Source organism: Lutra lutra, chromosome 4 (assembly GCF_902655055.1).
Source record: "Lutra lutra chromosome 4, mLutLut1.2, whole genome shotgun sequence".
In the NCBI taxonomy this organism is placed as follows: domain Eukaryota; kingdom Metazoa; phylum Chordata; class Mammalia; order Carnivora; family Mustelidae; genus Lutra; species Lutra lutra.
In genome coordinates, this window is record NC_062281.1 from 138,525,457 (window position 1) to 138,542,196 (window position 16,740).

General features: G+C 33.7%; 1 protein-coding gene across 2 annotated transcripts in view; it reads left to right on the forward strand.

The window, feature by feature from the left end:
• Positions 1-15,191, forward strand: part of ZRANB2 (zinc finger RANBP2-type containing 2) — an 18,552-nt gene extending 3,361 nt beyond the window's left edge. The window contains exons 4-11 of one of the 2 annotated variants that reach the window (XM_047724971.1): positions 597-679; positions 6,078-6,154; positions 6,418-6,552; positions 7,729-7,898; positions 9,426-9,512; positions 11,458-11,616; positions 12,706-12,779; positions 13,323-15,191. In XM_047724971.1, coding sequence (XP_047580927.1) covers positions 597-679; positions 6,078-6,154; positions 6,418-6,552; positions 7,729-7,898; positions 9,426-9,512; positions 11,458-11,616; positions 12,706-12,739 — 745 coding nt within the window. In that variant the 3' untranslated portion in view covers positions 12,740-12,779; positions 13,323-15,191. The remainder of the gene's footprint in view (positions 1-596; positions 680-6,077; positions 6,155-6,417; positions 6,553-7,728; positions 7,899-9,425; positions 9,513-11,457; positions 11,617-12,705; positions 12,780-13,322) is intronic. The other variant, XM_047724970.1, reaches the window with a different exon arrangement.
• Positions 15,192-16,740: the final 1,549 nt, after the last annotated feature.

The following is a 16,740-nucleotide window of genomic DNA, read 5'->3' on the forward strand; positions in this document are numbered from 1 at the left end:
TTTCCAACTTTCATCTTTTCTGTTGTGCAGATGAATTGCATATATGAAAAAGGACTGAATCAGAAGAGGGTTTTACATAAATTTCTGATCCGACAGTAAATTTGTATTGGAGAATTCTCCAACAGATTAAGTCACTGGATTTTTATATGCTGTGAAATTCAGTGTTTGCACTTAACTCCTCAAAAAAAATTTAACTTTATTTGGAGGGTATAACCTTACTGTTCTTTGAGGTAAATTTGGAGACTGAAAAATTAGTGAAACCTTTAAAATGAATTTTCCCCTGAAGGCATCAAAATCTCTGTAGGTATAATTTGCCTCATATTTTTGGAAAAAAAAAAAAATGACAGGCACTTCTCAAACTATATAGCTTTTGTTTCTCTGCTTAAATAGTTCAGTGTTTTGTTGGAATCCGTATTCTTCTCTTCAGAAAATGTCCACTACTGGTACATTTTCTTTGTTTGCAATATTCTTAATTAATGTTTCTTTATGGTAGTGATTTCATTCTAGTTTTTATTTTAAAATTCTAGGATGTCTAAAAATTCACTTTTTTTCTGTTGTATTATAGCCTACTAATTTGGTATTTTTCTCTTCTAAAGATGCAGTAATGTGAATTGGGCCAGAAGATCAGAGTGTAACATGTGTAATACTCCAAAGTATGCTAAATTAGAAGAAAGAACAGGTAAAATACAATCACATTCTAACTAAATGATTTTAGAAAAACTAAAATTAATTGACAGTTCTATCATCTTCTCTTAACAAGAGCATAGTAGTTGAAGATTCTGTTTTGCCCTTAGGTTTTTATCTTGGTATTTTTCTCTCATACCCAAAAAAGATCATATTTAGTTTAATAATAACACAGTTTACAAAATACAGTATTAGAGAGTTCTATGCTGACAAATAGTGATATTAGAAAGGGCAAAGTGTGGATGCCTGGGTGGCTCAGTCAATTGGGTAGCTGCCTTTGGCTCAGATCATGATCCTTGGGTCCTGGGATGAAGTCCCACATCGGACTCCCTGCTCAGTGGAGAGCCTGCTTCTCCCTCTCCCTCTGCCTGCCGCTCTGCCTACTTGTACACTCTATCTCTCTGTCAAAGAAATAAATATTAAAGAAAAGAAAAGGGCAGAGAGGCAATTCTTTTAAGATAATTGTCTAAAGGTTAGGCAGGAATTCTCAAATTTAGCTGTGCCTTGGTGTCATTTGAGAAACTTTTTAAAAAACAGATTTCAAAACAGAACTGTGAAAGCTCTTTGGGTGTGTGTCCCAAAAATCTGTAGGTGATTTGGGTGGTGTTTGGTAACCATTGGCCTAAGTAATAGGTTACCTTTGGCTTTGTGTGTTCTCTGTGATGAGATGAAAATATTTACCTAATCGAATATAGTTTTTCAGTTATCAGCAGTTAACCCAACCATATTATCAAATCTGACTTTATTGTGTAGTGACTTAGACATCACATAAACAAAGGCTTCTATATACAGTTATCATTGTCAGACTTGGACTTACTAAACTACTTCCCTGTTTCTTTTCCTTGAGAACTTCACACCACTTACACTGTGTGGTTTCTGAGGGTATGAGACTCATTAGCCCTTCCAGAATCACCTGGACCAAGCCTTCGAGGCTGCAACAGAAATCCTTGTTTTATTCTCCCCCTTTTTTGTTTTTTTATTTTTGTTTTTTGTTTGTTTGTTTAATAATAATCTCTCATGTGAGATTATAGTCCAGTGTCCTAGATATTTTTTTCTTTTTCAATCCTCAAGTGTTACCCCACTTTTCTCATTCTTGGCCTTTAAATTGATTGGGTAGATTGGAGCCTTCTCATAAGAGTCTCCCTTTTTTTTCCTTTCTTCACCTTTAAAGTATATGTTTTATCTTTTTTGATCTTTTTTCTTCCCACACCTCTGGTAGTTTGTGTCCTTTTTAGATTCATCATCATCTCCCTGGCCACAGAATATTTGTTGAGTTTCTTTAAGATCCAGTCTCTTAAGTTTTCTTTGTTTGCTCTTTATTTTCTGGGCATTTTTTTCTGAGCCCTTAGTTAAAGTAATCTTCAGCACACATAATACTCAGATGTATGTCTTCAGCTGAGCCTTCTTTGACCCATATATTAAACTGCCTATTGAACAATACCATCTAAATTTCAACCTTATTATATCCAAACTGAACTCATGATTTTCCCCCAGGACCTGGCCCTCTTCTAGTGATCTCTTTCTCATGATTAGTACTACCCACCATATGCTTGTTGCGTAAGCCAGAAATCTAGATGTGCTTAGTAACTCCTTCATTTCTCCTCTGTTCTCCGCCCCCTTCCTCCCGCAAAATTCTTTTCCACCACTCCCCTAGATAGGAATACCACTAAATCTTGTCTTGGAGAAATAGCTCCTTAGCTGGTGTCTGTATATATTCTGCCCCGCTTCTCTGTTGGCAGCCAGAGATGTGATGTTTTATTTTGTTTTCCAGAGCAAAAACTTCATTGGTTTAAAACTGTTTTGTTTATAGGATAAAGTCCAAAATCTTTAACAGTTTTTTGAATTGTATTCCCGAAAAGCCTTTTATCTATTCATATTCTCTGACCTATTTTATGAGTCTTTTAAGTTTCACTATTCCAAGAGCAACTGAAGTCCTCAAAGTTTGATGTCTTCACTTCTCCTTTACCTAGTATTTTTTTCTGTGATTCTGGTGTCTTGACTCTTTCCCACTTCTATGGCTATAACTGGTAGTCTTTGCTGGTCACAGTTGTAGGTGTGAAATAACCTATACCATTGCTCTCCAGTGTTTCTTTACTATTTTTTTTTTTTTTTTTTTTTTTTAGATTTTATTTATTTATTTGACAGAGAGAGATCACAAGCAGGCAGAGAGGCAGGCAGAGAGACAGGAGGAAGCAGGCTCCCTGCTGAGCAGAGAGCCCGATGCGGGACTCGATCCCAGGACTCCGAGATCGTGACCTGAGCCGAAGGCAGCGGCTTAACCCACTGAGCCACCCAGGCACCCCGTTTCTTTACTATTTTTAATAAGGAAGTCCAAGGTTCTGGGAAACATTTCCTAAGCATGAGATAGTTTGTGTAAAAGAAAAGTTGATGTACTACTGAAAGATTGCTGACTTCTCCGTTATCCATTCAAATAATTATACAAATAATTTACTTAGCCATTCTTCTATTTTGAATAGTTTATACACTAGTAATGTTCTTGTCAAAAATTAAATTTTTTCTATGGCCTATATGAGAACATGAAAATAGCTTTATATTTGCTATGATACTCATTTTAAATTAATTTTACAGGGCTCTTGGATTAGGCAGCTGCGGTAGACTCGGGTCGTGATCTGGGGTCCTGGGATCGAGCCCCACATCAGGCTCCCTGCTCTGTTAGCCTCTTCCTCTGTCCTCTCCCTGCTCGTGTTCTTTCTCTCTCTCATTCTTAAATAAATAAAATCTTCTTTTAAAAAAAGTAATTTTACTTACATACCTATGCAGAATTACCTGTGAATTACAGTTCACTTTCTAAATCCTGCAATAATTTATTTGCCATATCATTTTTCAGCTGTAAATTATTTAAATATGAACAAAGAACTGTCTAAAAGTCCAACTATTGGTTTTAAATAGGATTGTTTTAATATTTTTACATGTTTCCACATATTAACAGTCTGGTTTATCAGGCATTTTTCTGTACTGCTGACCTAAAAATAATCATGCTATTGCATTATATTTGTTCATTTTCCTTTTTTTGTTTTCATTAGTGAATTAATTCCCATCTAAATCCTGTGGATTTTTTGGGACTTGTTTTTTAGTTTTTTTCTCCTTTTAAGTTTTTAGAGTTTAGTTTTTTATTACTAATCATCTCTTTTTTTTTTTTTTTAAGATTTTATTTATTATTTATTTGACAAAGAGAGATCACAAGTAGACAGAGAGGCAGGCAAGCGGAGAGAGAGAGAGAGGGAAGCAGGCTCCCCGTCGAGCAGAGAGCCCGATGCGGGACTCGATCCCAGGACCCTGAGATCATGACCTGAGCCGAAGGCAGCGGCTTAACCCACTGAGCCACCCAGGCGCCCTACTAATCATCTCTTAAAATGACATTTTCCATCTAGATCCTGTGAAATTTTGTTTTTTTCCTACTTTTAAGTATTTTGAAGCTTATATCTTTATTATTAGTCATCTTTTAAAAGTTTATTACACTACACATACCTTAATCTCAGGACATACAAATAAAATATTAAATATATCTAGAGGTAAACTATAGTGAATTACAACTTTCCACAGTATTTGTAATCTAAAATTAGCATTGAGTATGAGCTATTTTCTTGAGGTTCAGGGTATACTTGTTTGTACTCGCTTTTCTCTTTTTATATTTAATTTCTGAAAAGCTAGAGCCAAGATTTTAGCAAGGAAAAGTTATTACTGTTATTTAATACACTCTTCATTTGTACATCACGTACAGAAGCAAAAGGAAATTCTTGTATAATACAGTTGAAGTCCATATTGTCTCTGAAATAAGGCAGGAGGAAGAAGGAGATCACATGCAAGTATTTGAGGGATAAGCACCAACACATTGCAGTGTTCACTGATACAGACTCTAATGAAGATAAGATTAATTTAATGTGGTTGTTTTTTTTTTTTAAGTTAAATTTATTACATTCTGTTGTTGGGACAGTTATATCTCTTCTACTATTTGTGTGTCTTATAAAATCATGATAGGGTAAATGATCATTTTTTAAATGCCCATGATTGTCAATATTAAAGCCACATAGCCTAAGGTCTTTAAAAATACTTTTTTGTTCATAAATTTATTTAGGTTTTGCACATTCATGAAATCCTTAAATCTTGGACTCACTGCCTTTGTGCGCTGGTACTGCTCTGTAGCATGTGCAGAAGTACTTAGATAATGTTGCTCTTGCTGACATAGGTCTGTTATGTTTTCAGTGGCAGATTTATTCAAAATCTCACTCTCTTTCTCTAAAACCAGCTCGTTTCTCTTAAGCCTGTGTCAAAAAACTGTCGATCTAATTATAGTTAGTTGTGACATCAAAGAATAGTGGTTTGCTGATCTTGATTACTTTTTAATAGAATATTTTCATTTTATTTATTTATTTATTTTTAAAGATTTTATTTATTTATTTGACAGAGATCACAAGTAGGCAGAGAGGCAGACAGAGAGAGGGAGGAAGCAGGCTCCCTGCTGAGCAGAGAGCCTGATTCGAGGCTTGATCCCAGGACCCTGGGATCATGACCTGAGCTAGAGGCAGAGGCTTAACCCACTGAGCCACCCAGGCACCCCGAATATTTTCATTTTAAAATTTTATTGCCTACTTCATTGAACCTAAGTGACTTTGAACAATATATTAAAAATAGTTGTTTAAAACCAACTTGGGTGTCATTTATTACGTCATCATGTTTGTTTATATAATGAGGAATATTCCAAGCCCTAGCTACATTTTATTCCAGCAGAAGTTCAGCATATCCAAAGATACCAGTCTATTTGCAACTGTACTCAGTGAAATTTGATTCTTAGTTCTTACTGAGTCCACTTGTCTCAGAAGAATTATGATAAAGTACAGAGGAAAGTCGTTTTAAAACTTGGGTTATAGCATAGATTTGAAGGAGGTGTTTTCCACTTGGGTATCCCATGCATAGTCTAAGGCATACAGGACATTTTAAAATTGAGAAGAGCTAGGAATGTAGCAACAGGCTTTTTTCAGCCAAAGTATCTAAGTTTAACACTCTTCTCTGTAGTGATGTTGTTTAATACGCCTTTTTTAAGGTAATTTATTAGCTAGGCAAATGTAACTGATGAGAATTTTCTTTTTTCTCCATTGCTTGGAGGCAGTTTTGACATTTTTGTTGTTGTTTTTGTTTTTGTTTTTTTATTTATTTGACAGAGATCACTAGTAGGCAGAGAGAGACAATGAAGCAGGCTCCCCGCTGAGCAGAGAGCCCAATGCAGGGCTCGATCCCAGGACCCTGGGATCATGACCTGAGCCAAAGGCAGAGGCTTTAACCCACTGAGCCACCCAGGCGCCCCAATTTTGACATGTTTTTATTATTTTAATGAATTGTCATAGGGTAACAATTTATGCCCCCTCCCTTTTTAGGCTATGGCGGTGGTTTTAATGAAAGAGAAAATGTTGAATATATAGAAAGAGAAGAATCTGATGGTGAATATGATGAGGTAAGCTGTAAGTGTGCAGATTGAACACAAATTAGAACACATTAAAAAATACCTAAAATGCAAAGGAATAATAAATGTATATTTTTGTAAGTAAACTCTGTATCCTTTAAGACAGCTTATCATTTTTAAGAAGTCCTAACTTAAATACATAATTGTTGCAGTTAACTTGAAAATATTTACTTAAATATGTAAAAGTAATTTCTTAGAAAAAATAGTAATTTTAAAACATTTCAGCTGACAGAAATATGAAACTTTTTCTCTAGTTTGGACGTAAAAAGAAAAAATACAGAGGGAAGGCAGTTGGTCCTGCATCTATTTTAAAGGAAGTTGAAGATAAAGAATCTGAGGGAGAAGAAGAGGATGAGGATGAAGATCTTTCTAAATACAAATTAGATGAGGTAAATGATTTCCTTGTCTTATTTCCCCTTAGTCTTACTTGTGCTATGATATAACGTGAATCTTTTCAGTGGTCTTTGTCCAATAGTGAAGATATGTTTTTATGTATTCATTTTTTCTCAAAAAGATTTTGAACTTCACTCTGCCAAGCAGTATTCTCTGGAGTTACAGTAATGAGACAGAACCATCCTTCTTTTAATGGAACTTCAATTCTAGAGCCGAAAGACATAAATGAATGAGATAATTTAGATAGCAGTGGTAGTGTAAAGATAAATATAATAACAGATCATGAGAAGAGCTACTTTGATCTCAGTGGATGGAAAGATTTTTGAGGAGGTGAATTTGAGCTGAGACCTTGAATGATAGAATGATATTAGGTGCTGGCCACAAGAGCTGTGATCAGAGCACGTTCAGACAGAGAACAGCAAATAGAAGTCATTTAAATAAAGGAAAGAAACAAGCAACATCAAAAAATCGTAATAAACTAATGTGGTTAGAGCAGAGGGGAGAATGTGGTGAGAGGGTCAAACACTATCAGGTCAGGTGGTATCCATTCTGTGAGTCGAGAGTCTAAAGTTTTATGGCCTGTTGTATACATCGAGATTAAGGGTACATTTGAGGTCTGATCCTAAGAAGCCCTCAGATGCTACTTAACAAATCATTGTGGAACAATTTTTTTAAAGCTTTTTTCTTAACAAATGAGATTAAGCAAATCTGATCTGTTTCAGATTCGTGACTGTCAATATAGTAAGATACTGGGGAGGCAGAATGGATTTCTAGAGTTAGGGAGACTACGTGAGAGGTTATACTGTAATATACTAAAGAAAAGAGCGAAGTTGTGAACTTAGACTAAAGAAGAGGGAGTCAAGGACTTTTAAGAGGTAAAACTGAAAATTCTTGACAAGCTTACTTGGTAATTGTGACAGAAAAAGAAGAAATGAGTATGACTTTTAGGTTTACTTTACTGAAATGTCTGAGATAGTCATCTGTTTATCTGAGACGAGGAATATAGTGGGCAGATTATAAGATTGAGAATTTGCTGAGATGTCGACAGAACCATATATCTGTGATGATACCATATATTTATATGGAGATGTTGAGTGCACAGAACTGTTCATCATTTCTAGTAGATAGGATTCATACACAAATGTGTAAATAATTGAATGAATTCTTGTTAGGATGAGGATGAAGATGATGCTGATCTCTCAAAATATAATCTTGATGCCAGTGAAGAAGAAGATAGTAATAAAAAGAAATCTAATAGACGAAGTCGCTCAAAGTCTCGATCTTCACATTCACGATCTTCATCACGCTCATCCTCCCCCTCAAGTTCAAGGTCTAGGTCCAGGTAAACGGGTACAGGTCAAGGGTAACACCAGTCAAAATGTCAGTATCTAACTTCTTTATTTATAAATTTTGTTTTTCTTGACTGAATAAGCTTTCCTTTTTATTTTAGAAGTTTCATTTAAATCAACATTTACAAAATAATTTTTCTTAATGGCATGAAGTTATTGTCTGGTATTTTCAGAAGTGCAAAGTTTTAATGTGAAACTTCCTTAGCCCATTTTTTGGCACCATGCCTTTTATTAAAATAGACTTTAAAAATTAATTTAAATCATTACATATAGTGATACTTATTTAAAGAGGTAGTATACATTTAGGTACTTTTAAGTAAAAGGAAGATTTCACTCATGATGTCAAAGGCGAGTATAGAAATTTTCTAGACACTAATTAAATCATTGGTTAATGGACAATGTTTTAATAATTTACTTTGATATAAGTATTTTGAGTAAAGGAGGAAATTCAGACATATTAGTTCTCTTGGGTTAATGCTCGAGATTTTGAGATGTCCAGGAAAAAGGATTTAGTTGGTGTTGTACTTGAATATTATTTTGCTAGTAATGTAAAATTTTAATAATACCTGATTGCATAGTCAGCAATGAAAATTTTAGGTGAGCAAAAGCAGTACCTTCTATAGGCAGTGTTCTCTTGAAGAATTTTATTCATGGTGCAGTGAAGCCATGGGCCTTGAATTTTAATGGTATTTAGGGACAATAATATTAGCTAATTGAGTACTTAACAGATAATTTTTATTTGAGTACTGTAAAGTCTGAAAGCTTACAGGTGTGATAATACAATTTTAAGATTTAAATGTAATAGTAATCTTTTTCTGCAAGGTACTACTTTAAGGGATAAATTAAAGGTATATATTAGGTTAATAAGTGAGTTTTATTTTCTTTGTGATTTTTAAAATTTAAATTGGCCGTATCTCTCCTTGTGTCATTTTTCAGTAATTACCTAAGACAATGTCAGGATTGTTAATGTGTTTTCTCTTTAATTCCCTAACCTTTGAGTAAACAGAAAACAGCGATTAAACAAACATACACATGGCATTATACTTAAAAAAAAGTCATATTAGCTACAGACTAAGGAAACAAGGAGATTGTTAGAGATCGGGGAAATTGATAGAGATCTGTCAGAGAAATTAAATTATAAACAGCAGTATTCATTATTCCTGGATGTGTAAGTCCTCAGTTGCTTTAAAAATTATTTGCGAACAGAAAGTACTTAATGAAGTGAGATAATGCTTAGTGTTTTTATTTGTACAATTTTGAGTGATTTTTATAGTAATTTAGGCAAACTTGGGAAGTGATAGTTCTTTTTTTTTTTTTTTAAACTAGCTTAAGTTTGGGCATAACTATTGAAGCAGTGAACTGTTTAGTTACCGTAAAATACTGTATTTTGAAAATATCTATCTCAGATAGCTGTCTTTTTATATGAAAATGCACTCTAATATATATTTTTCTTTCAGTGTTCATTTCACAAAGTTCATTTAAGTGGTCCTGGAAAAAAAAATCCTTCCATGTTGTTCCAGGTCCCGTTCAAGAAGTTCTTCCAGTTCGCAGTCAAGATCTCGTTCCAGTTCCAGAGAACGTTCGAGATCTCGTGGGTCGAAATCAAGGTGAATGAGGTAGCATCTCTCTGTAAAGAGAGAGAAAAAATATTTAAAGGCTGCAGAAGGCGTTGCTGCTTTTTTCCTCTTATTTTGCTTCTACTTGTCAATTTTATTTTAGCATTAGAAAACTAATGCACTTGCCTCAGCTTAATTTTCTCACCATGAGATGTTTCCATTGCCAGCAGTGTGCCAAGACATTCCCATGATTGAATTAAGGTTGCAATTTTGCATAATGCAAGGTTTGTTATTTTTGTGCTATCTAAAATGTGCTGAAGTAGGAAGATGGAGCCAAGTCTTATCATCAGATCTCTAGTACATTAAAGTCATGTTTGCAATAATAGTTCTAATAAAATTAGAAATATGCAAAGAAAAAGTTTACCATGTTCTTAAAAGAAAGAAAATTAACCTTGCCCCCAAACAGATTTTGTTTTATAAGGCAGTTCTTTCCGTATTTACAGAAACTGTTTTATCATTTACATCAGATAAAGTTTCTGGAATGTTTCATATATATTTCCATTTTTTGGTAATATATAAAATACTACAGAATTACAAATACAAAATGTTTTACATAAATACTATATATAGAACAAACACTCCTTAAACTTTATAAACTAAAGTGTGGTTGGTTAAAAAATATATATGTTGGTTACTCTAGGTAGGATGTGGTCTTAAGCATTACTGTTAACTTCAGGTTGCATTTAGTCCAACCTGTCAAGGAAAACAATTTGTGGAGAAGCAGTTGAAATATTAGTGTTTACTTTCTTCAAGTTTTTCCTAAATTTGGTCAAAATAGGCTGCCCTTAAGTTGATTTATTGATCATTTATTTAAAGCAGCTAACAAGAATAGAAAACGACTAAAATTCCACTTGTGTGGAAATTCACACTGAAGTTTTAGGATAGTTTTTTGGTAACAAACACTTGCTTAGTAGAGCCAAATCTGTAGCATTAAAGGGCATTTGCAGTTTAACATTGAAGGAAGAAAGAATGGTATGCAGGCTTGTATTAAGCCAATACAAAATGGAGAGCAAGTGAGTTTGTTGTTACTATGTATTATCTATGTTTTAGTACTTTTATTTGAGTGCTTCTTAGGTGAAGATCCTTAAGTCCTATATCCCTTTGGGAAGTACTAGAATTCAGATTTACAGAACAGCCTTCATGTTCTTCCCAAACATTTTTTTCATTGCTTATAACTTTCCAAAGAATTCTCCTTTTGGGCTTTCTGATTTTATTTTAAGCCCAAAGGTGAATTTTTTGGGAAGTTTGAGCTAAATTCCTTCAACCAAAATAAGTAAATGAAGAAAAAATTTTGCATTAAACATTTGCACATTTACTTCTACCTGAAACATGTGAATGTCAACACTTCATACTTCATGAATAATAGTCCTTCATAAAAATAAAGATTGTTAATATAAATCAAAGTTTTAAAGTTATTCATTTTATTTTTCTTTATTTGGCAGTTTAATACTTACTGTTCTTTCCCATTGCTGTCCTCTATCCCTTCCTTTTGTATAGCAACTCAACCAATAGGTTGCATAATTCCTCAGGGAACTATTATATTTGCCTCAGGAAGTTGTATATAACACAAGTTTGTTCCCAAATGGGATGATGTTTTCTAGACATAAAGTCATGCCAATGCAGTTACCTTTTGGTTTTGTTAGTTATGTATACTTTAAAATGTAAGTCTTAAGTTAAAAAAAATTAGTTCCTTTATACATTAAGCTGGTTTTAAACTATAATTGATGAATGCTTAGAATGTTAAAGTAATTGTACTTAAATAGAATTGTTTTCATGGTTGAACCCAGATGTCTTCTGTTGAGTATGCAGTAAGTATTCCTTCTTACAAAGTTTTCAGTTGTATGTTCTGTTTATTTTTGGAGCTATCTGTTAACTAAACGATCTGCCTCATTTCTTCTTTTAATGAAATGTTTGATTTGTTTCTCAATCAATGAAGATCCAGCTCCAGGTCCCACAGGGGCTCTTCTTCCCCACGAAAAAGATCTTATTCAAGTTCATCATCATCTCCTGAGAGGAACAGAAAGAGAAGTCGTTCTAGATCTTCTTCATCTGGTGATCGCAAAAAAAGACGAACAAGATCACGGTCACCCGAAAGGTTTGGGTTTCTGTAGAAATAAGAATGGGTGTTCTTAAGTGTGTTTATTAGATTAAACTTCCTAGTCAAGGATTAGATTTTCATTTTCTCCTTGTTCCAATTTTAAATTACACTTTTCAACTTTGAACTTCAAAACCATTAATTATTTTGTTTATCCTGTGTGCTTGATCCGGTTGCTTAGAAAAGTCATAGAACAAACTACTCTTCCCACTATCTGGTCATTTTATTGTTTAAATTTTTATTTTCGTATATGATTATTATAGCCAACTCTCGGTTATTTCTGTCTTTTAAGATTGTAATTCAGAGGCTGTATGTAGAAATAATTTAGAAGTTGATTTTTTTAAATGTATTGATTTATGTTCTTGAGTTTACATTAAATATTAGAAATCAGAATTCTGGGGCCTCTAGTAAAAAAATTAACTATTTTATCATTGGAAATATTTTCTCATATAAATATGTATAAATGCATTTCCACAGCAAATTACTGTTTTATGCCCTTCATCTATAAGGACATAAGGAAATTGTTCTTGTAGCTAATAAATTTTTCATCTTGCAGTCCAAATCTTTTATTTTTTTTTTTCCCTAAGAGAAAGACCTTTACTAGATCACCTTACTGTATTGACATTTTTAAAATTTAGAGAGGGCAGGTGTCATCTGTCAGCCTTTTCTGTAACAGCCTAATTAATTACTCCGTTTCATTAACTTTCTCTACATTCTCAATGTCTAATTATATAGGCATTTTAATGATTTCCTTTGTAGTCTTTGCAAATTTTCCATATCCTTTCAGCTTCTGAAAATAAGAAATAAGTAGAATCTAATTATTGCTGGGTTCAGTGGTAGAGTTACTTCATAATTCCTTCGTGTACAGAATGATTAATTTTTCTTCACATTTTAAAGTTTAGATATTAAGGTTACACACAACTAGTGTTGTTTTTGTGCATTTGTTCCTTTGTAAGAAAATTACTCCTTACTTGAGTGAAATTCATTCTGTTGCTTTCTTACCACTCTGCAAATTTATATCTTAGCCACATATAATCCCCCTAGTTTGTTGTCATCTAAACTTAATGAACATGTTCTCTATTCCATAAGCCAGGTGATTGGTGAAAACACTAAACAACCCTGAGCCCAGGGCCAACCCCTCGGAACACCACTACTTTACCCAGGTTGATATATTGACTTATTCATATTAGCTGCATGAATATAACCCTATAACTAATTGTACAATCATCTTGTGTGACCTAGATTTCCAAACGTAATTATTTATGAATAGATATTTTCATACACAGAAGCCTTGCTTTATTCATTTTACATATAGACTTACTACACTACAGTGTATCACAGGGATTGATTTAGTCACACTTCCATTACCAAGTTTATATGCTTTTGTTGTATATTATCTGTAATTTTACACATTTCTGCAAGGCTTTTCTTCATTACCTTAAATAATTGAGAGGTGGCTATATCTTGAAAAGAGAAGATACGTGTAAATTATAGAGAATTTTAAATTATGGTTATGCTATTACTGGGCTCACACCCAACATCTAAATACTAGTTAGTTGTTATGTGTATACATTTGTATCTTACATTTTAATTATTTTGCCAGCATATTAAGGTTTTATTTTTTATATTTTCACAGTCTTATGAATAAATGCTGGATAACCAGCTTTAGCTTACTAGATTATCTGCTTTCTCCTTATGTCTTACAGGCACCACAGGTCATCATCTGGATCATCCCATTCTGGTTCCCGTTCAAGTTCAAAAAAGAAATAATGTATTAAAATTTACATCTTAAAAAAAAATCAGTACAGTGCATGAAGCATATTTTTTAAGAAGTTGGTGTCTTACTTGGTCAGAAGTGCTAAATCTGCTAGTAGAGGTGCATGCCTTTCATTGCTTTTCAGATCAATACAGCTGTGTTTATTTGTGAAGTTAAAAGTTAAATAGTATTTTAAGCCATAATGTCCCAAAATATATGCTCTATTTATCATTCATTATTTACAACCATTTGCTTCACTTAAAACCATCTCAGCTATGGCAGAGTACTTTGTTTCCTAATTTGAACTCTTGTTTTTTTTCATTTCCGAATATGAACTGTCTGTTGACTGAAGACAGGATAACCTAGGCTTGCCTGAACTTGGGCATGGAGGCAAGACTGTGGTAAAGTAGTTGGAAACAATCTGTTTATGACAATTTGGGAAAAGGAGTCAACCTGTTTATGTTAATCTATGTCAAAGTGATTCTTATCAGAAAAAGTTAAAACGGTTGAAAACAGCCCACTGGAAACTTTTATTTGAAATTCCCTATGCTGAGGGTGCCTTAGAATCTTTGTCTCTCTCTTACTCTGTTTCACTTTTTGTATCACCACATTTAATGAAGAAAAATCTTCTGAATTGCAGAAGGGATGTTATTCATTTCTCCTTGACACATAATTTTGAGCAAAAGTGTAAAACCAGTTCCTCTCTTTACTGGCATTAATGATGAGAAAATCATCTATTTCAATATGTTTATCTTAATATTTTAAGAAGCTTTATGTGATATCCTTTAAAAACCCAGTTATCACATATGGTAAGGTAGACAAAGTTAAATCATAGTTAATGAGGAACAAATTGAAGAAAGCTTCAGAAGAATATTTCTCTGAGTGAAAGACCAACAGAGATTCTGTGAATTTAAGTGAACATTTATTTGCCTTGGGATGTTCAAACACTGCATAAAATTTTCTTTTGAGTAACAAATGAATGCTTATTTCTGCATGACATGCAGAATTACTTACTGTTCTATTCACTTGAAATTACTTATGGCTTAAAATACTTTGAGAGTTTGTTTTATTTCTCAAAATTAAAATCTGGTCACTTGAACCCCATTTTGTCCTCTGGCTTAAAAACAGAAAGGTTTCTCTTAGCAGTATCTTCAGTGACAATGCAAGGTAAGTATATTAAGGGAAATCGACAGTGCACTTGGGGACTTTTTGTCATGGGGGTCAGTATCCACTTTTTGTTTTTTTTCCTTAATTTTAAATTATTGTCTACTGCAATTTAAAAATTTTAAAGTTTTAAGGTGTTTAGTAGACAGACCAAACAGAATTATTTGTTTTTTATTTTAAAATGAGTGATTTTTCTCTTCAAGTGATCTAAAGATGAAAGCAAAAATATCTTATGTAGAAGTATTTTGACGATATTTTTACAATGAACGTCCCCTTGTTTTTTTACGTCTTAATTTTCTTTGCTACGTTTACTGTAGGTTGCACAAGAACTTTTACTCTCTTGTAATTGTGCCTCAGACTTCTTGAAAGTCCACCTTCTAAAATTGCCCAGATGATCTTCTAGAGTCTACATGTTACCATTGGTTTATTCTTGTGCTTTCTGTATTTGAAACTTTGGCTGTACTAAGCAAATGCAAGGTTATAAATTTAGCTAATAGTTTACAAACAATTCAGATGATTATGATTTCATTTGGTTTAACTAAGCTGTACTAGTTCATTTCATGAGGAAATGATGCTGTAGACAAATGTAAATAAAGCTGTGAGTCAAGCATCAAGTGGCATTTGTGAGAAATAAATTAGAATTTTTAAGCTCTGAGTTAATGTTCATTTTTAAATTATAGTCCTGTTACTTTTGATTGTGCATTTTAAATTCTTTATATTCCTTTACCTTTGTATAAGATCACCCTGTGTTTATATGGGAGTGCTTCGTTTAAAACATACCAGATTCATGATCAACTATAACCCTGGATACTCAAAATTATTGTGACTTTCTTTTTCATGGAGAATACCCAAATTCGTTAACTATTTCCTACCACAACATCACACAGTTTATTTCATGTGCTAAAATAGTACTCCATAGTGTGCTTCTTGAATTAACTTAAAACTGACTTTTGGACACTGAACAACTATTTTAACTGCTAAATTTTCTGAAGTTCCCATTTAGAATTCTTTTATCTAAACAACATTTGAATGGTATCCTATGTTTGAGTTCAGTACAAATTTAAAATGCAAGATAACTTCTAGGCACAATTATAAAAGTAAAATAAGTCTTTGTTTCCCCTTTTATCTTTTGTATTCTGGCATCCAGAGCTAGTGTGTAGATGTTGGTAAGAAGGCAGGGTATTTCTCCACTCTGCTCCCTGTTTTTGATACAGTTTTGAGATGTTTTATAAGTAACTTTGTAGCTTTCCTGAACTGGAAAATAGTGTGAGTGATTTTAATTAAAAGACAATTTAAAGTATGTAATAAGAGATTACAAGCATTATAGGATTCTCCCTGTTAGTTTCATATACTGTTTTATAAAAAGCAAGGTTACAACTTAAGGAAATTTAGAATTTGTCTATGGGAGCCACAACAGTGACTAAATGGGGGTTTACTCCCAAGTCTGATAGCAAATTTCAGTATTATCTCTAATAACCACATAATTTGTCTCAGAAGATAAATGTTAAGTCAGAATGGTCAGGTGTTTTTCTTAGTGGTTTGGTAAGAGGGTATTTCAGTCATTTATAGGTGGCTAGACGCACACGCTAATTTGGAATAACTTTAAATTCACAGAAAAGTTGCAAAATTTGCGCAGTTCCACTATTCCCCCTCCACCCTGTTTTCCCCACCATTAACACATTTCCATGTACTTTTGACAAAACTAAGACACCAGCATTGATGTTTACTATTAATTACAATCCAGATTTCATGTGAATTTCACCATTTTTCCATTGCTCTGTTCTAGGATCCAGTCTAGGATATCACAGTACAATTAGTTGTCATATCTCTGCGGTCTCCTCTGGTCTGACAGTTTTTCATGAGGTCCTTGAAAACCTTGAGGAATACTGACAGGGTATCCTGGAAAATATCTCCCATTCTGAGTTAGTCTGGTTTTTCTTTTTTTTTTTTTTTTTTTTAAAGATTTTATTTATTTGTCAGAGAGAGAGGGAGAGAGAGCGAGCACAGGCAGACAGAATGGCAGGCAGAGGCAGAGGGAGAAGCAGGCTCCCTGCTGAGCAAGGAGCCCGATGCGGGACTCGATCCCAGGACGCTGGGATCATGACCTGAGCCGAAGGCAGCTGCTTAACCAACTGAGCCACCCAGGCGTCCCTAGTCTGGTTTTTCTGATGATTAGACTGGGAGAAGGGGAAGTTGGAAAGAAT